Source organism: Nerophis lumbriciformis, linkage group LG27 (genome assembly GCF_033978685.3).
Source record: "Nerophis lumbriciformis linkage group LG27, RoL_Nlum_v2.1, whole genome shotgun sequence".
Classification (NCBI taxonomy): domain Eukaryota; kingdom Metazoa; phylum Chordata; class Actinopteri; order Syngnathiformes; family Syngnathidae; genus Nerophis; species Nerophis lumbriciformis.
The window spans coordinates 25628118-25650186 of NC_084574.2; the positions used below are offsets into that span (position 1 = coordinate 25628118).

Genomic DNA, 22069 nt, shown 5'->3' on the forward strand with positions numbered 1-22069 from the left:
GCGTTAAAGACCACACCGCTGTTAACAAACAGCGACAGGTGTGAACGCCTGCACAAGACGCTGTTTCGCTTGTTTCCTTGGAGTCCCACTAGCAGGACTAACGGCTAGCTAACGTCCTAATCAAGTCTGGAGACACTTCTCTATCGAGTGCCAACACTGGAATTCAAGCATCTGCGCATGTGTATTATCCATTATTACACTAAATAACGCAATATAATTTTTTGTTTTGTCGTTCAATATACATGTTTCACACTACAAACAATCAAATGTATGGGGTGTCTGATTGATGACGCACGGGTAGAGCCGGGGGTTACAGACGAAAAAGTATATCTCGATATATTTTTACTTAAATTCGATATATATCTCCATATATCTTTCGGTGAAAGTATACATATAAAGATATTTTTTTAGCGAGATTCACTGAAATTGAAGTGAATGACAACTGTCCTGTAAACAGTCAGCGGCACTTTGATTAACCCAGTTAGTCAAGATGGGTATTAACAACACAGAAAATAAACGGTTTAAGTAGCACAGAATTACATAACATAAATAAAGTAGGAAAATATTCTTTCTACGTAAAATTATTAACATAGCTGTGCAAATAATACAAAATTGTCATGTCTGTGTGATCATGTTTTGTTTTAGTCTTTGTTTTGTTTAGTTATTGGACTCTTTAGTTTCTGTTTACGCTCCATTGTGTTCGTTTCCATGACGACCCATTAGTTTCACCTGTACTCGTTTGGACTCACGCACCTGTCTCATTTGTTTGAATCACACCTGTCGCTAATCAAGACATCACTATTTAAGCCTGTAGTTGCCAGGCAGTCAGGCTGGCGACATCACTCTTGACACACTCCTGACACTCTGTTTCATGTTCATAGTCCATGCTGCCCTGTTCACGTCATCGCAAGTAAGTTTTGTTGATTTGTGCCACAGTTAGTGTCTTTTGTTTTTTTGTTCATAGTTCTGCCTTTGTGTGAGTTTTTGTAGCTGGCAACATCTGTCAGGACTGGGACTTTGGCGTGGATTGTTTTCCCGAGGTGCAAAGGATTTGGACCGGACACGGCGTGAAGGTGAATACATATTTAATTTTAACACTCAAAAAAGGAATAAACAAAAGGCGCGCACAAGGGCGGAAGTACAAAACTTGGCAAAAAAAACAAAAACTTACCCAGTAGAAGTAGTAATATACAGAAGCATATGTGTACGTACTACTATTACCCAGTAGAAGTAGTAAATATACAAGAGCATATGTGTATGTACTACTATTACCCAGTACAAGTAGTAAATATACAGGAGCATATGTGTACATACTACTATTACACAGTAGAAGTAGTAAATATACAGGAGCATATGTGTACGTACTACTATTACCCAGTAGTAGTAGTAAATATACAGGAGCATATGTGTATGTACTACTATTACCCAGTAGAAGTAGTAAATATACAGAAGCATATGTGTACGTACTACTATTACCCAGTAGAAGTAGTAAATATACAGGAGCATATGTGTACGTACTACTATTACCCAGTAGAAATAGTAAATATACAGGAGCATATGTGTATGTACTACTATTACCCAGTAGAAGTAGTAAATATACAGAAGCATATGTGTACGTACTACTATTACCCAGTAGAAGTAGTAAATATACAGGAGCATATGTGTACGTACTACTATTACCCAGTAGAAGTAGTAAATATACAGGAGCATATGTGTACGTACTACTATTACCCAGTAGAAGTAGTAAATATACAGGAGCATATGTGTATGTACTACTATTACCCAGTAGTAGTAGTAGATATACAGGAGCATATGTGTACGTACTACTATTACCCAGTAGAAGTAGTAAATATACAGGAGCATATGTGTACGTACTACTATTACCCAGTAGTAGTAGTAAATATACAGGAGCATATGTGTATGTACTACTATTACCCAGTAGAAGTAGTAAATATACAGGAGCATATGTGTACGTACTACTATTACCCAGTAGAAGTAGTAAATATACAGGAGCATATGTGTATGTACTACTATTACCCAGTAGTAGTAGTAAATATACAGGAGCATATGTGTACGTACTACTATTACCCAGTAGAAGTAGTAAATATACAGGAGCATATGTGTACGTACTACTATTACCCAGTAGAAGTAGTACATATATACATGAGCATATGTGTACGTACTACTATTACTCAGTAGAAGTAGTAAATATACAGGAGCATATGTGAACATGAGTGTGAATGTTGTCTATCTGTGTTGGCCCTGTGATGAGGTGGCGACTTGTCCAGGGTGTACGCCGCCTTCCACCCGAATGCAGCTGAGATAGGCTCCAGCACCCCACGCGACCCCGAAAAAGGGACAAGTGGTAGAAAATGAATGGATGGATGGATGGACTCACAGAGTGCATTGGTCAGATAAATAGATATCCAGTCCTCAATAGTAATTTAATTCAGGAGGGTTGTGGAAAATGTCTGTGTCCCAAGGAGGGTCATGACAGAAAATAATTGAGAAGCGCTGCATTAAATTATGTCAAAGGGTCCAGCTAAAAATAATTGGGCTTTCTTCCACAGCGAATGTGGAAACAAAACACCATAATAAGGTCACGACCAAGTGGGTGACATGAAGATACTCACAAGTCACCAACTTGCATGACGGTACTTTGGAAGTCGCCCTTGGGAGTTACGGGGTTAGCTGAGAAAGATAATATTGCTTGCGGTGTCCAGCCTTTGTAGATATTATGTGCACAGTTCTTGTTTGGAAGTGTAGTTGTTCACGGAGCTGACTTGCCTTGTTGGTGGGATTGATTCCCACTCATTTGCATATTGCCCTACGATTGACTGGCAACAAGTGTAGACTGTAATCTACTGTAAGCCTGCAGTTTACGCGGTATATTAAAAATATGGATGGATAGTTTGGACCCATTTATCGTCATATTTAATCCACGCTAGGTAAAGTATGTCAGGCTGGGCTTTACAAGGATGTTGGGTGTCCCAGGAGTGCCTGTTGGCCAGGATAACACCAGTGTCCTTTTCCTACAGCTACACAACTCCAGGTCAGTGCCAACTAATAATAATATGACTAAATATCGAAAGATCGATTTTTGAAACAAATGAAGTGAAAGTAAGAGCAGCCACCATAAAATAGTGTGATCTGTAATTTACATGACAGATCTCATTGTGTAGTATTTTTTACATTTGTAAATGCACAAAATGGACCCATCTATGCTGGAATTTAGAGAAGGGGTTCTTAACCTTTTTCAAATCGGGGCCCACTCAAATATTGACTCTGAATCAGTCAGTAATCTCACTCTTGATTTTAATCATATTAAACAATTATAACTAACCTATTTACAGTTTACACACCTTGTCAAATGATATGAAACCATTAGTCGCAAAGATTATTATTTATTTAACTAATAAACCTTAGGCTTAGGTTAGGTTGATTAGAAAAATAAGTACTAACCAAATATACTTCATAAGAAGGGATTCATAAAAAACAGACACATTTTTTTACATACAATTATGTTGTGCTGAAATAGTTAAATTAATAACTATTATAGTTAAACTAAATTAATAGACTGTCAATAAAATTACTGGGCAAATGAAAATACAGCTTTACCACTTTAGTCATAATTTTTGCGCTGAAGAAATTTAGCTCAAGACTTCTTCTGTTAAATCAGACCTAGGCAATTATTTTGACTCGGAGGCCACATTGAAAGGAAAATATCTATCTGTGGGCCGATGTGTATGTCTGTGTAATATGTATGTATTTATATATATATATATATATATATATATATATATATATATTTTTATTTTTATTTTTTTTTTTATTTTTATTTTATTTTTTTTCGTTCAGAGGTGTGGCGGACAGTTTTTATTTTTATTAATGCACACATGTTAAGTGCAATTTCAATGTTGACGATGTGCATCTATTTGCAAAAAGTATGATGATTATGGTAAGCAGATTTGTTTCCCGTTAAAACACTCATTGAAGGTCGAAGATATTTTATCCGATTACTTAAGTAATCGAACAAACTCATAGATCACTAAATTAATCGATAGCTGTTGCCCTGTTTAAACACGCTTTGCACTTGTCTAACGTGAAATGCCATATTTGACACACGACATCACGTTATTGAGTAGGACTAGCAGATTAGCAACACTAGCATACCACTACAAGGTTAGCGCGGGTTAACCTTGTAGTCACATTTTAACAGCAACTTCCCACTCGGTTAGCCTATTTGCTGAAGAAAAACACAATCGACAAATTTATCTCTTCCAAGTCTGAAGCTAATCGACTGATATCTGGCAGCTATTTAGTACGGCTGTGCCGATCGATCGGCCACCGATCAGTATCGGCTGATTTTCATGAAAAACTATATGATAGCCATTGCCGATTGATGCCTTGTAATGCCGATCACAAATGCCGATAATTTTTGGCTGAAACTGTTTTTATTTTAAGTCCACTGTCTGCCAAGCTAACTGCTAATTATGTGTTTCCATACTCGGTGTGGAACCTTTCCCCTTAGTTAATAATGTTATTCTCCATTACGGCAAATAAACTACATGTCTTAGTATCTTAACTATTATTATCAAGTATTATTATGACTGGAGGACAAGGCTAAACATGTTGCACACTGCAAGCAAGCCAGAAGCTCGCATGCTAATTGCTAAGCTAACCACTAAGCTAGCTTTATACCACACCAAGAAATGGTGTTGGGTAAACTGAAGTGTAAATGGTAGCAGAAAGTAAGCAGCTATTAACAGGAAATTCATAAATTGGATCAATCCATAAATTGGTTGTGTCAGTACCAAAGGTAGTATCATTATATGATCAATACTAGCGTAACTATGTTGACATTTTTATTTTCTCAAAATCCTTTATTTGTTGTTTTTGTTCATGTTTACAAACTCTGTTTACAAATAACTTGCTGGACACAGTATGACTTTGAGGGCAATAACCAAAGGATTTAAATGAGTAGCAGATACTATTTTTTGCTTTTGTTTACTTAACCAGCTCAGTGGACTGGTGGTTAGAGTGTCCGCCCTGAGACTGGGAGGTTGTGAGTTCAAACCCCGGCCGAGTCATACCAAAGACTACAAAAAATGGGACCCATTACCTCCCTGGTTGGCACTCAGCATCAAGGGATAGAATTGGGGGTTAAATCACCAAAATGATTCCCGAGTGTGGTGCACGCTGCTGCTCACTGCTTCCCTCACCTCCCAGGGGGTGAACATGGGGATGGGTCAAATGCAGAGGACACATTTCACCACACCCAGTGTGTGTGTGACAATCATTGGGACTTTAACTTTAGCTTTAATGTGTACTATTGACTCAAACAATTGTATGTAATAAAAATAATATGGAACTGGTTTAAATGGTGTGTTGATATTGTTAAACTGTCAATAGCACACACTATAAATACATTTCAAAATGTACAGTTAATATATCAGTACCGGTATACCAACACCAATACCGGTATATTTCAGTCATGGAAGGTCGGTATCGGAATTGGCACCATAAAACTCTGATCGGAACATCCCTATTATTTACAAATCCGTCCTGCGTGACATGGTGGGCGTATCGCACATACACACTAGGCGGCCTCCTCCTGAGATGATACATTTTTCTAATTTTTGGTGGTCAAATAAGCTCTAGGGCCATGTAGTACTTAACTGTAAATTTTCTAATAATAAAGGACATTTCACAACACGTCAATATGATTAGCAACCAGTGGTGTGCCGTCGGGGCAAGCAAGGCCTTCTCTGCTGGCCTAACATAACCAGAAATCATGATCATAATTAAAGATAAAAAAATGTTTTATTTACTTTCCCTAAATATCTAAAAGTATTCATATTCTCTTCATGTCATATTATGCTCCTTCCAGTGCTGTTTTTAGTTTTAGTTCGTATCCAATCAGAATTCAGCTAGCTTATGTTGCCATGCTGTACCAAATCTGCCCGTAGCCTTCAGAATCAACAATGCGGGCGTCCGTGCACTGTAAGTGAACGGGGACATACTGTTGATAGACAGTTGCGATAGCCAATCAGATCACGAGTTGTTGTCAGTAAGGCCTTCTAGATGGCCTCACGTTGAACGTGACATTTACGCCTTCCTGTGATTGGATACTCACTGGGACAGTTATCGGATGAATTTGAGAACACATACAGTTGATAGACAGTTGCGATGGCCAATCAGATCACAAGTTGTTGACTGTAGCTGTTCTGTTACAACTAAAAGTTGTAAACTCTTGTTGTTAAAGTGTCATGCTTGTCATTTAATTAACATTGTTACGTGTGTATTTGTCGCCATCATGTAGTCAGGGCAGTTAATATATCTTTGAGAAGTGGGTTCTTTGAATCAAACTTTATTGACCGGAGGTTGCACAAGCCTAGCAGAGACATTTACGGTATATGTTTTAATTGCTGATGCGTTTTAATTTATTTTTAAATGCGCCAGAAAATAACCCGTTTTGTACACTGTTGATGTGTTCAATGCGCAGTAGGGTGTAAATGTGTTCCTATATAGTATTTCTCCAGCAATGATGTGGTAACATCAATGATGGTATTTTGAGAGGTAATCATCGAAGTCAGAGATCACTGAAGGCCTAGGTGGGAAACGCACGGCCCGCCACTGTTGGCAACATATGTGTAATGCTAATGCCAACTTTTGTAGTGTATAATAATGATTTTCTTAGTCTGTCCCAAGGCAGCTTAACAAACCTCAACTAAGTATACATGTAGCAATGTGTAAACATGCTGGCAATAAATCAGTTTTTAAGGTAACAATCTGTCTCTATATTTGTTAATATCAATTAATAAACCAGTTGTTTTTGCAATGGCGCGCTGTAGAGGAGGAAGCAGTAATCGTACAGTTTTAGGCTGCAAACTAAAAATAGCTTGCAACAAAAACACTCTGCGGAAGTGTGACAAGACATTTGGCACATACTGTCATTGGATCCACTGATATAATATTCTTCTGTTGTAAAAATAGTGCGCAGCGTGTCTAGGGGGACAAAATACGCTAAAGAAATCAATAAACACTGTCAGCTCGTTCCTTAATGTTCCTCACTGGTGCTTTCATCATCATGTTTTGTAAATTGTTCAAAAAATATTTTTGTCCCTATTTCAACCTCACTCATTTCCTTCTTCGCTTCCTGTCCAGATATTAGTCAGCGAGGCACACTTCCACCACCTCGTGTACTTACCGGAAAAGGTAGCAGCAGAAGATTAGACTGAGCATGAAGACGAAGAGACCGATGCCCAGCACAATGACGTACACATTGAGTGGCAGGTGATACATGTCGGACGTCATGATGCAGTTGTGTTCAGAGCTCTGAGAATTCAAACCACACAAGCATCCTGGGAAAAACAAAAAAAAAACAGATCAACATGTTGGTGCACTCAAATACTCATGTTTTTCGGACCATAAGGCGCACCAGATTATAAGGCGCAAAGTCGATGAACGGGTCTATTCGGATCTATTTTCATAGACAAGGCGCATCAGATGATAAAACACATTAAAAAGGTAAAATTATGATTTATTTTCGACATTTAAAACACTTCTTTGTGGTCTACATAACATACAATGGTGTTTTTTTTGGTCAAAATGTTTCCATAAATTATGTTTTACAGACCATCTTCAAGCCGTTTTCTGACCGTCTCCTTAGGATGCGTGTTTCCTCTTTGACTGCGTCTTCCCCTGTCATCTTTGTTGTAGTTGTACGCGTATCCATATGGAGTCTCCTAACAGATTAAGTTAGAACTATACGCGACTTTATATTAGAAATGGCAACAGCGCAGGATGAATGCCCCACAAAAGGATAGAATAAAAAAAGGAGCTTATTGACTACGGCGGACCTGCACACATTTTTGGGTCTTATGCAGATCCCAAATACACAACAGGGGGTACCAATTGGTAAGAACAGTTAGTTTTGCATAATAGGGTGAAACAAAAGGCCCGATAATGTCTTCTAATAGGAGCCATTTTGGGATCCTTATACACAGGCCATAATAATACCCTTGATGCTGAAGCACAGTATGTCTGACTATGGTAGCCGTAATGCTCCGACAATACATCAAGTGGTGCGACTTCGTAGAGTACCAAAGTCGTACTAAAAATGTTTTGACAGATTTTGAGTGCTGTGTGTAATGTGCTATGTTGTCAATGAAACATGAAACAAAAAGAATCACATTCTTTAAACATTTTTAAAAAGCGTCCTAAGCAAAATGTATTGCGACGTTATGCTTTGTACATTTAGCACACCCCTTATGGTTGAGGAATTCACATTAGTCGCATAATTCTGGTCTTGACCTCTGTATGTATGATGAGATTATCGCAGATCTTCAAGATGCAACCTTTTAATCAAATTTGCACAATAGGATATTGACACTGATTTGGTGGATTTAAAGATTCCTTTTTTATTTATAAATGAATTTGTAAATGGGTATTTGATTGGGTAGATTTGACATGTATTGGATTGGACTGTATTTTGTATATTATATGATGATGTATAATTTAACTGTGGGTCCCTGTTCATACGCTATGTGCTTCTAGGGATGACCTTTTTGCAGAACGGACTCTGATACTAACAAAATAAACAATAATCTAATACAAAATGATGTCTGTCTGTCAATAAATAAATAAATAAATTAAAAAAACATCAAAGTTTTGATGTTGCTTGCTAGCCTCATTCATTGAACAGGCGTCAACCTGCAGTCTAAACGTACATCTTATGTGCAACTGCCACCGACTGTTCACATGTATCATTACACCATGTACCACATAAAATTGGTTGAATTAATACATACACAAGGCGCACCCGGTTATAAGGCGCACTGTCGATTTTTGACAAAATGAAAAGATTTTAATTGCGCCTTATAGTCCAAAATATAGGGTGAGTTATTGTCATGACTCATTGGTGACTTTGATAGCAAGATAGCCAGAGATTTTGTAGATCAAATAAAGTTCAGTCAGGCCTCACTTAACCTTTTGAGACCCAGAAAAATGTTAAACATTTTTGGAATTACATAATTGGGTAACACTTTAGTATGGGGGACATATTCTAAGTAACAAAGAGTTAATTTAGAGTTATTTGAACACTAGGGAAACATATTGTAAGTAACAAAGACTTAATTTAGAGTTATTTGGTTAGGGTTAGGGTTAGGTTGTATAATAAGGCCCTGCAGAATAAGGCATTAATAAGTACTTAATAATGACTAATTAAGAGCCAATATGTTACTAATTTGCATGTTAATAAGAAACTAATTAATGGTGAATATGTTTCCCATACTAAAGTGTTACCCATAATTGATATTTTTAATAGTAAATGTATTTATTTACTTTTTTATGCAATAGTGCAAAACAGTCGTCCTTCATCACATCGCACTTCAAAGTTTGTGGTTTCACTCTGTTCCAGGTTTTTGTTTGTTTTGGGAATGTTCTACGGTTTTTTTTTGCCTAAATCAAGCATTTTCACGCAAAAAATTAACTAAAAATAGAAATACTACAGTAGTATTGGGCATAAGAGGAGACCAAACCAATCAGAGTGTGCTGTTCTAGAAAATAGTGATGGGCCGATACGATCAATAAACAGCTAGACATCGACTTAAAGTAATTTTTTCAACACTATTTTTTAGGAAACGCCGGACCACTAGCGACGTAATGTTTAATGCAGCACTAATGGTGTGGGTAATTTAGCATCTAAAAACATAAGGGGATTTCGCCAACACCTTTATTGCGTGTGTCTAAGTCAAGGGGCATCAACATTTGCATTTTAAAACATGGGACATCGCCTTTATAAAAATATGGGATTTCTTTCTCTACATCACAATAACTTGCCATCTAATCAATGTTATACAAGTTTATAGCAGTTTTATGGATTTAATACATAGTAAGGTTTCCTTGTGAGGAACCCTGAAATATTGTGAACATTTAAATCAAATACATTCTAGGTGCGTTCACGTTGCTTATAGATGAGACATTTCTTCCTGGATGTTACAAAAAGTATGAAAATGCTGCCTCTTCTTCTTTACTTGTATAGTAATTTCTCAATATATTAACACAACATCGGGATTTTTCGAAGGGATATCTTTTCTGTCATCTTCATGTCAATTTAATGACATCCGTTGTTATTTTATTGTATCGCTGAAACTTGAAACTCGCCGCGCTCCATTAGGATTGTTCAGTTGGAGTAGCAAACAAAACGGAACCTGTAAGACGCCGGGGAAGAAGAACAAAAACTGGATTCCCTGGCAAAAAATGCAAGTTTTGAAAGCTAAGCAGAAGAGCTCAGTCCGTACTTGTACTTTTTGAAGCGACCAACAGTGTAGGACAGTGGTAGGGAACTTATGGCTCGCGAGCCAGATGTGGCTCTTTTGATGACTGCATCTGGCTCTCAGATAAATCTTAGCATACATTGCTTAACACGATAAGTAATGAATAATTCACATTGGAAATCACAGTGTTAAAAATAACGTTAAAAATATAAAACATTGTCATGAATTTTAATCCATCCATCCGTTTTCTTCCGCACCTGTTCAAAGTTGCGGGTGGCTCAGCCTATCCCAATGTTGGTCTTACTTAAAAATGCACGCATTTAGTTGCATTCAGTGTTAAAAAAATATTTAATGGCTCTCACGGAAATAAATTTTTAAATATTTGGCTTTCCTGGCTCTCTCGGCCAAAAAGGTTCCCGACCCCTGGTGTAAGAGGAAGAGAAAGTTTTTAGTATTTTTTAAATACTAAATACTGGTATCATATGTGTATATATTGTATCTGCTGATTTAGTTATGTTGTAGTAGTGTAGAGACCGATACACGTCAAAATGCCAAATATCGGCGCCGATATTCTGTCGATCCATAGTTCTGACTTTGTGTGATATAGTGCTATTGCCACTGTCTTGTTTGTACAGAATAGGCCTTACTACATTGCTGCTATTGGAACCTAATTTTCCCTCAGGGCACTCACTTAGGTGATGAATAAAGTTCTAAGTTATCTAGTATAGTTTGACCATTGTGGAATGTTTTGCTTTTGAAATAAGGCTCTGAATTGCTTGTCCCTTACAGAGGACAACAATTGATTACTGCGTCTTGAAAAAAAAGTTAACAAAACAGCAAAACCTTTTCTCATATAAGTATTGTATCTTCAATTGCACAACATATATTTAGTTGAAACATCTTTAAAGTACCCAGGGAGCCAGAAGCGTTTTTTCCTTGTTGGTCAAAACAAAATAGTTGACAAAGGTGGGATGCAGGTGTGTCCATGGTGCTGTGGCTGTGGCACAGTGGTGGCAACCCGTGGCCTCTTAGGGCTGCACATTAATTGGCCGTGAAAAAGACAAACACAGCAAAGTGACACACACAGCACACCGCCATCTGTTCCCCAGACCCAATAAAGGAGTGTAGTAAAGATGTGTATGCAAGGGGTTGAAGTATGGAGTCGTTTGTAGTGTGTGTGCATTTTAAAGACCAACAATGTGTGTGTGGCAGGTGGCAGGGGGGTGGGGTATATTGAAACAAGAATGAACTTGGGACCAATTGGCAAAACAATAGTAGAGGAAGCCCCACTTCCACTAACCACATGTCACCCTATTAATTTGCAGCAAGCAGGCTCTTTGCCAGACTTTAAACGCCCATGTGCTCTTTGGAGTCAATGAATGGGTGCAGCTTGCACAGTGTGGTATGGCTAGGATCTGGGAGGGGGGTTTTAAAAGAGGGGGAGTTAATGAGAGATGGGTATAATGGCTACCAGACCATTACACTTAGAGTAACTAAATATAGAAGACTTGCCCCCCACTTTGCCCAGCTTTTATCTTCTGGGATTACTTTCTACAAGATGTTGGAGGGTGTCGGTGGGGAATGTCCATTCATCCAGAAAAAAAAAAAATACTTGGGTTGTCGCTGATGTTGGACAAGAGACTCTGTTGGGGATTTAGGTCAGGGCTCACAAGTTCTCCCAAGCATGCTTTTATGGACCTTGCTCTGTGCACATGCTGCATTCCCCAAACTGTTCACAGTTCCCATTATTGTTATCGCGTCAATTCATGCAAATTCAATTCGGGCTGCAATGATTCATCAATTAGTTTGATTAGCAAAAACTTTGACTTGTATTTTGTTGTGTCGTTTCCATCCATCCATTTTCTACCGCTTGTCCCTTTTGGGGTTGCTGGAGCCTATCTTAGCTGCATTCGGGCGGAAGGCGGGGTACACCCTGGACAAGTCGCCACCTCATCACAGGGCCAACACAGATAGACAGACAACATTCACACTCACATTCACACACTAGGGCCAATTTAGTGTTGCCAATCAATCATTTTTTTCCCCCTTAGACTGCACATGACAGCAGTGTACCTACAGTGATATAGATCGTGCTCCGGGTGTTGTGACCTGTGTGTGTGGCAGTGACATCAGAGTGTGGAGATAGGTGACTCAACGAAGAGAGAGAAAGAGAGCAAAGGGCCCAAAGAAGAAAAAACGAAGCTGTCAAAGGTCTCATTTAAAAGTAAAAAAGACAGACATTGTGGTGAAATGTTTGCACTGTCAACAGGAGCTGACAATAGCACACTTTCACAATAGCACCACATCAATAATGCTGCATTTTACTCGACAACATTATTCATGTGTAAGTGTAGTAAAAACGTAAAATCAAGTTAAAAGTCTATTTTGGTAGCTCACGTCATCTTATATGTCTGACTTGCATAAGACATGTTTTTTTCAAACACGTGAGCTGGTGACTTGTCCAGGGTGTACCCCGCCACCTGCTCAAATGCAGCTGAGTTAGGCTCCAGCACCCCCGCAACCCCGAAAGGGACACGCGGTAGAAAATGGATGGATAAATGTGAGGACATGCAAACACATGTGAGGACAAAGTGTATGTGTTAAATTGTTAAATATATTTTTACTAAATGTATCCTACTTTTTAGTTTGGTCCTTTGTTTCTTATCTATTACTTGGAAAAAAAAAAAAAAGTAGTATATAGTGTCAATCCCATGTTAAAAGTGTAATTTCAATGCAATGTGTCCATGAATGTTCTCATTCATCCAGGTCATTGTAACCTCAGGGCATTTAATCGGAAATCCGGAAAAAAAAAAGGTCATCAGAAATATTTTTGTTTAGTTAAACATTTTCAGTAAAATACGCATTGTATTATAAAATGTGTTTTATTCAGTTACTTGATTTATTGAACAAATTGATCAATAGATTACTTGATTACTAAAGTAATTCATGGCTGCGTCCCTTAATTAAACCAATCCCTGTGAGTTATGCGCAACCTCCAGTTGTGTCCAATCTCTGCCATTTTTTTCGCACATTCTGACTAATTGTCTTGTTTGCCAATCAAATTTGCCCACGTCAACTGTCTATCAAATGTGACCTAGCATCACCTGTCATGTTTGCTTTTTGTGTAAACATATCAGGTACAGCAACAATATCTCAACTCTTTATTGTTCTAATACCACAACTCTCGTTTTTACCTGGAGCTCCGACTATTTTCCGGTTACCGTCCACAACGCTGGGTGATGTCGTGTGCAAACATTTGTCACGTCCTCACTTCCTTTTTTAAAATTTAGTTTTTTTTACATTTACAGGTTAGATTTGTTGAGATACTGGGATTATTAGGTTTAAGACTAGGGATGAGTACCACGTTTTTACTTGTATAGGTACAGCCCAAAGTCCGTCAGTACAATTGGGTACCAACCCACGAAAAATCTCAAACATTTTAAAAACAACCAGTCAAGCACTCAGAGCGGACTCAGCCAGACTGCCTCTATGTAATGTTACAATTGTCAATGCTAACAAAGCAAACAGAAGGTGCTAAAACGCATAGTAAGGCTTAACTTTTCAAAATACCCTAGTTCACTGCTAAGTTACTTCAAATTTGCCATGGGCACCGATGAGCATAAGGGATTTTACATGGCAATTTCAACACCTCCCAATTTGGTAGTGAAAACTACAACTAAGATGCATGGTACAATCAAACAGCTGGTGTGTAAATAGTACAGTATTTACAGTTTAAAATCTTTGTAGTACTCAACAAAAGAAAAGACTGTCACATTCAACTTAATGGCAAAGACTACTTCCTGGCTAAGGCAACATACAATCGTCTATACACTACTGCCGTCTATTGTCCTGAAAATATAACTGCATGCAAAGTCGACTATATAATATTTGCAAATGAGACACAAAAGTCAAAGAAAAGATAACAACTGGACGGCACAACTCAGTGTTAAATGTTAAATAAAAAATGTTGAGGACTTAAACCATCTATCCATCCATTTTCTACCGCTTATCCCTTTCGGGGTCACGGGGGGTGCTGGAGCCTATCTCAGCTACAATCGGGCGGAAGGCGGGGTACACCCTGGACAAGTTGCCAGCTCATCACAGGGCCAACACAGATAGACAGACAACATTCACACTCACATTCACACACAGGGACAATTTAGTGTTGCCAATCAACCTATCCCCAGGTGCATGTCTTTGGAGGTGAGAGGAAGCCGGAGTACCCGGAGGGAACCCACGCAGTCACGGGGAGAACATGCAAACTCCACACAGGAAGATCCCGAGCGCAGGATCGAACCCAGGACCTTCGTATTGTGAGGCAGACGCACTAACCCCTCTGCCAAAGTGCTGCCCTAGGGCTTAAACCGTATCGATTAAAATGTGATGGAACACATTCCTAGTTAAGATTATAGGGAACTCTTAAAACATTGACAACAAATCCCTAAGATCAAAAGCTGATGTAATGTGTTTGAAAAAAGTAAGCCTCAAACATCGCAACTTTTTGAAAAAACTGCCTCGAAATCAAGCATTTTATGTTGCAACAATCACCAAATAAGGCTAAGAAATCCTGGAGGGACGAGTTGAAAATATTTTTGTATGATGGTCAGAATTTGATGAAAATCCAGCTTCTACTGATGGTAATCATTCAAAAACAAGATGGACACAGACAAAAGAATCCTGGGAGCTCATATCACTGAAATAAACACCATCTTGAATCTTATTTTGTGGGCTGTCTGCCACTTGCATCCAAACACTCAACTCAGACCTCTGAGATTTCCTTGAAGCCATTAGGCAGAACCACTAAAGCAGAAACTGAGGTTGTGCACTATAAGTACGCAAAGTACATGCACCTCTTTAGTATTAACAGATGGCGGAGAAATCCACTCACTTACCGTTACACCATTGGAATGGTTGCATGAAATTGGATTCCTGGGCCAACAGCAATAAATTCAGACCCTTTTAAAAAGAAGGCTGAGCCTGAATGGAGGCCAAACTCTTGGACTGCTGGTTGGTGCCTGGGATCAGTCACTGTATGCTGAGCTCCTCCAGATACAAGCCTTAAGTTTTTCAGATTTGCTCAGATTTCCATAAATCCTTGAGAGGTGTGGTTTTGTTGGCTCAGCAGTCTGTGCGGCCCAGCATTCCCAAATCTGGATTAAGCACCCCGTGTTAAGATTGGGATATTTGGGACATGAGTTTGGACCTGGACTGAAGACCTCATGTGCTCTTGGATGCCAATGATGTCACCAGCGCAGACAAAAGAAATGTTGTTGTGTTGCTCGGCCCGTCACTTGCCTCATACCATGGGTTATTTCGCAAGTTGTTGTCAAAATTCGAATCATGCGCAGTCATAACATCATCAGGAGCACAGTCAATATTTACACTCTCAGGGGAAAAACGGCCCTCCTTGTCTTTTTGCAGGACGGCGTCCAAATAATGGACACAGTGACAGTCCGTCAATGAGGGTAATAATCTGGACTTAGTCTGCTTTGTCGTCCCCGTCTAAAGCTGCTTTTTTTAACAGAGGATTTTCACGGGTATCATTCACCCCCACCTCTCATGTCCTCTGCTGTCTCCTCCTCCAGTCCGCTGATGTTGCAGAGGGTATTCCTGCCAAAAAGATCCCCGCAAAGAGCGAGGAAGAGCTGCGCTCGACAGTCCTCAAACTGGCTTCGCTGTTGTTTGTTTCTCACTCCGTGCATGTGTGTGCTTATGTGGCGAGGGGGATCCTCTCCCTCCAACCATCTGCTCCTTCAATTGGGGGGGAAAAAACAGAGAGACAAAGGCGATGTGTGTAAGCAAAGAGTGTGTTCTGTCGCCGTCAGTCTGCAGCACCTCCAGCTGGCCTTGTCGTCTTCTCCTCTTCCTCCTTCAGTCCGTAACGGTGCTGGGAGTGAGCTCGCGGTCTCGCCTTTTCCCTCCTGACGCCTCCTGCGCTGCTCGGATCTGCCTTGGGTTTGTAAACAGATCCGTGCTCATGTGACCATCAGTTTTGCCTCGCAACTCTGCTCGGCCTCGGCCCTCCCTTCTGCCTCCGTCCTCCAATCTGTAGGCAGAAGGAAGGCAGAATGAGGCAGACGCTGACGAATGGGGCGCCTGCAAGCATGCTGATGTGTATGTGTCTGTACGTGTTCACCTCTTTGCATTTATATGTGAGAGGGACACCAGGGGTAGGAGGGGGGCTCTTGCAGCAAAGTCAAGGGAGGCCCCGGTCAGCTGCATGCATGCATAGCTGATGTCCTCACAAACAAAACAATGTCTTTTATGCCAAGTGGATGTCTGCAAAATCGCATCAACACCTTTTTTTTCTTAAAGGCCTACTGAAACCCACTACTACCAAACGCAGTCTGATAGTTTATATATCAATGATGAAATCTTAACATTGCAACACATGCCAATACGGCCGGGTTAGCTTACTAAAGTGCAATTTTAAATTTCGCGCGAAATATCCTGCTGAAAACGTCTCGGTATGATGACGCCTGCGCGTGACGTCACGTATTGTAGAGGACATTTTGAGACAGCAGGGTGGCCAGCTATTAAGTCGTCTGTTTTCATCGCAAAATTCCACAGTATTCTGGACATCTGTGTTGGTGAATCTTTTGCAATTTGTTCAATGAACAATGGAGACAGCAAAGAAGAAAGCTGTAGGTGGGAAGCGGTGCATTGCGGCTGGTGTTGTGCCGGATAACGCACCCCAGCCGTAGAATGCACCTCCTGACTGTTGTGCCGGATAACACAGCCGGTGTTTCATTGTTTACATTCCCGGAAGATGACAGTCAAGCTTTACCATTGGAGAACTGGGACAACAGAGACTCTTACCAGGAGGACTTTGAGTTGGATACGCAGACGCGGTACCATAAGTACGCATGCAGCTGCGGCTTCCAAACATTTGATTGCTTGCCCGTACGTGCGTGCCGCTATGTGCATGTCACGTACGTAACTTTGGGGACTTTGGGGAAATATATGTGCTGTATGAACTTTGGGGAGGTGAACGGTACTTTGGGCTGTGGGATTGAGTGTGTTGTGCAGGTGTTTGAGTTGTATTGGCGGGTTATATGGACGGGAGGGGGGAAGTGTTTGTTATGCGGGATTAATTTGTGGCATATTAAATATAAGCCTGGTTGTGTTGTGGCTAATAGAGTATATATATGTCTTGTGTTTATTTACTGTTTTAGTCATTCCCAGCTGAATATCAGGTCCCCCCCCCCCTCTCACAGCATCTTCCCTATCTGAATCGCTCCCACTGCCCTCTAGTCTTTCACTCTCACTTTCCTCATCCACGAATCTTTCATCCTCGCTCAAATTAATGGGGAAATAGTCGCTTTCTCGGTCCGAATCGCTCTCGCTGCTGGTGGCCATGATTGTAAACAATGTGCAGATGTGAGGAGCTCCACAACCTGTGACGTCACGCGCATATCGTCTGCTACTTCCGGTACAGGCAAGACTTTTTTATCAGCGACCAAAAGTTGCGAACTTTATCGTCGATGTTCTCTACTAAATCCTTTCAGCAAAAATATGGCAATATCGCGAAATGATCAAGTATGACACATAGAATGGACCTGCTATCCCCGTTTAAATAAGAAAATCGCATTTCAGTCGGCCTTTAAATCTAACATTGTAAGTATTTTATACACGCTTGCCAGGCAATCAAAACAAATATATGAACATAATACTGATGCTGTCAGAGAGGTATTGATTGGTATATTTTGTATGTTCTATATTCCAGTCAAATATTTTGTTTGGATAAGAAAGAATAACAACACCGTTCTTGATTGTAAAATGTAATCAAACTTGGGCTGCAGCTATCCATTATTTTAGTGATCGAGTAATCCATCAGTTAGTGCAGGGTTTTTCAACCACTGTGAGATACAGTCTGGTGTGCCATGGGAGATTATGTAATTTCACCTAATTGGGTTAAAACATTTTTTGCAAACCAGTAATTATAATTTGCAAATAATGTGTTGAGTGTCTGTGCTGTCTAGTAATCATGTAATACTCTTTCATATCAGTAAGTGGCAGCAGATAGCTAATTGCCTTGTAGATGTCGGGAACACGGTATGATCATAAAATGCAGACGACAGCGGGCGGCAGCGTGCAGGTAAAAAAGTATCTAATGCTTAAACCAAATATAAACAAAAGGCGAGTGCCGCTAAGAAAAGGCATTGAAGCTTAGGGATCAAACAAAACTGAAACTGAACTGGCTACAAAGTAAACAAGAACAGAATACTGGACGACAGCAAAGACTGACAGCGTGTGGAGCAGACGGCGTCCACAAAGTACATCCGTACATGACATGACAATCAACAATGTCCAAACAAAGAAGGATGAAAACTACTTAAACGGTCTTGATTGCTAAAACAAAGCAGGTGCGGGGAATAGCGCTCAAAGTAAGACATGAAACTGCTACAGGAAAATACCAACAAAACAGGAAAAGCCACCAAAATAGGAGCGCAAGACCAGAACTAAAACACTACACACAGGAAAACAGCAAGAACCTCAAAATAAGTCACGGCGTGATGTGACAGGTGGTGACAGTACACCTACTTTGAGACAAGAGCTATAGTGATGCATGGTTGGGTATGGTTTGAATTCATATCCAACAATTGCCAGAACGACTTTTTACTGTCAATATCGGCTGCTGAGTTTCTTTTTTTTTTTACAATTTCTGCTCGCGGTGTGCCCCGGGATTTTTTCAATGAATAAAATGTGCCTTGGCTCAAAAATGGTTAAAAAACACTGTGTTAGTGTGTTCGATTAATCGCATAAAACACACTTTATGGCCTCAATGCGTATTTTAGGAAAATTGTTCAAATTAATACACTTTTCTGCTTGCCATAGAGTTAAAGTTAAAGTAACACTGATAGTTACACACACACTGGGTGGGGTGAAATTAACCACTGCACTTGACCCATCCCCTTGTTCCACCCCCTGGGAGGTGAGGGGAGCAGTGAGCAGCAGCGGTGGCCTCGCTCGGGAATCATTTTGGTGATTTAACCCCCAATTCCAAACCTTGATGCTGAGTGCCAAGCAGCACTTTGGTATGACTCGGCCGGGGTTTGAACTCACGACCTACCGATCTCAGGGCGGACACTCTAACCACAAGGCCACTGAGCAGTTAGTGGCCTTGTGATATATATATATACATTATATAAAGAGAATAATAATCTTATTCTCTTTTTCATCATCATTGAAATTGCACTTTTCACATGTGCATTAATGAAAATTAAAAATATTTGCTATTTGCCACCAATAGATCACAGCACCCACACACCACCGCTCTCATGTGTGCTCTTTTGCAGAAACTATGTCCAGGTAGTTGATCAAGTATTTATTTATTACTACTCATTGAACTAATAATCAAAGCAACAGAATATAAATCAAAGAGTTTTTCTAAACTAATTGATTGATGAATCCTTGCTGCCGTAAACCAATCAGTTATGTAACTATATATTACTAGCTTTGTGCAGAGGTGGCCATTTGCTGACTGCAGCTAATTTTTTTTATCGGCCTGCAGCACATTTGACAGATACTATAATTTTAAATCATAAAAAAGTGGAATAAAAGAACAAACAAGAGAAATGTAACGTGAAAAATGTGCAATGTTGACTCTAGTAACACAAAGATGCCATGCAGGTTGTTTTTTCCCTTAAAAACTGTGATTGCTCAAAAAAAGATAATCAATCAAAATTAATGTTGTTATGAAATATTGACCTGTTCAAGGCTCCAATTACATCACATCAGATATTCCACTTTGAAATATTTTTGTAGGGACAATATTGTGAATTTTGTGTTTGCCATATAAAAACAAAGTTTTCTTTGATTAAAAAGTCATAAATCAAAATTTTTAAAAAGATAATAAAAACTTATAATCGACAGATGGGTCTGAAGTTGGGTCTAAAAAGGGAACTCCACTTTTTTTGGAATTTTTCCTATCGTTCACAATCATTATGAAAGATACGATGGCGGATGGAATTTTTTAAATGTGTCATGTCTGTGTAATCATGTTTTGTTTTAAGTCATGTTTTGTTTAGTTTCTGGCTTTTCACTCCCTTGTCTTGTCACCATAGTTACCCATTAGTTTCACCTGTCATGTCACGCACCTGTTTTGAGTCACGCACCTGTTGTTAATCATGTCTGTGTTATTTAAGCTTTTCATTTTCTGTTGTTCGTCCTGGAGTCATAGCCTTTCTCACCCTGCTATCCTCGCGTTTCAAGCCCTGTTCACGATCCCATGCCACAGTAAGTTTGTTTATTAAGCCACAGTTAGTGTTTTGTTTAATTGTTCATAGTTTCTGCCAATGTGCAAGTTTTGTGTTTATAGTCTAGTTTTGTACCTCCGCCCCTGTGCGCGGTTTTTGTTTGATCCTTTCTTTGTAGTTATAGTGTTAAATAAATCATGTACCCACCTTCAAGCCATGTCCGATCCAAATTCTCTTGCATCTTGGGAAAACAAAAACTTCATAGTCCAAGTCATGACAATATGACTCCAGCAAATCGCTTTCCCGCAAAGAATTTGGTCGAAGAAGGAAGTTGGGAGTCGTTAGGAGCCATGGTGGAGCGAGACCTGACGTGGGGGCCAAATGGGAAGCTTATTCCTATTAGCTCCATTTGGTCCGAGGACGAGGCTGCGTCACCGCAATCCCGGAAGCGCCGCTCCAGACCGAGGACGTCAGGGAAGGCGGGCAGACCGCACGCAGCGCTCCCGCAGGCTCCTCCCACTCCGTGCGGAAGCAGGCTGCTGCCAGCTCCGCAGCTCCAAAATGACGTCACAGACCAGGATTTTTTTTTCAACTCTTTTTCTTTTGATCACTCACCTCCAGCAAAAGACTCCAATCCCATGACCATGATTCAACACTACCAAAATATGATTTTGAACATTAGATCGTGTCAAGACAAGCCACCCAAATTTCATGCCTCGCCCCCCAGGACTCAAGTCACGCCCAAGTCACAAAAAAAATGTTTTTCACCCGCAAAAACACAGGTACAAAAAAGACAATTTGGACAATTTAATGGGGAAGTTTCTGCCCTCCTCCGCCCACCCCTACAGCGAGTTCCAGACCGCAGGGAGCGCGTCTGGTATCCGCCCCTTGAGGGGGGGGCTAGGGCTGGGAATTGTTCAGGTGGGGTGGCTCAGCATCACGATGTCAAGCCACAGCCTCCAGCACGGCCGCCCTCACCAGTCTTCCGACCCGTCAAGCCACAGCCTCCAGCACGACCGCCCTCACCAGTCTTCCGACCTGCCAAGCCGCAACCCCCAGCTAGGCCACCTCCACCTGCTCCACGGCTAGCACCACGGCTAGCTGCTCCAAGGCTAGCACCTGTCGCCGCTCCAAGGCTAGCACCTGTCGCCGCTCCAAGGCTAGCACCTGTCGCCGCTCCAAGGTTAGCACCTGTCGCCGCTCCAAGGCTAGCACCTGTCGCCGCTCCAAGGCTAGCACCTGTCGCCGCTCCAAGGCTAGCACCAGCTCCTCCACGCCAAGTCCAAGACCAAGACCCTCCACGCCAAGACCAGGACCCTCCACGCCAAGACCAAGACCCTCCACGCCAAGTTCAAGACCAAGACCCTCCACGCCAAGACCAAGACCCTCCACGCCAAGACCAAGACCAAGACCAAGACCCACCACGCCAAGCTCCGGTACCAGCTCCACGACGCCAAGTGCCGCCAGTCGCAGCTCAACAACGCCAAGTGCCGCCAGTCGCAGCTCAACGACGCCAAGTGCCGCCAGTCGCAGCTCAACGACGCCAAGTGCCGCCAGTCGCAGCTCAACGACGCCAAGTGCCACCAGTCG

The 22069-nt window shown here is 40.7% G+C and overlaps 1 protein-coding gene across 1 annotated transcript in view; it reads right to left on the minus strand.

Moving 5' to 3' along the window:
* Window positions 1–16313, minus strand: part of LOC133624593 (RING finger protein 122) — a 29971-nt gene extending 13658 nt beyond the window's left edge. The window contains exons 1-2 of the mRNA XM_061988287.2: window positions 15173–16313; window positions 7211–7364 (exon numbers count right to left, since the gene is read on the minus strand). Coding sequence (XP_061844271.1) covers window positions 7211–7364; window positions 15173–15197 — 179 coding nt within the window. The 5' untranslated portion in view covers window positions 15198–16313. The remainder of the gene's footprint in view (window positions 1–7210; window positions 7365–15172) is intronic.
* Between the last annotated feature and the right edge of the window lie 5756 nt (window positions 16314–22069).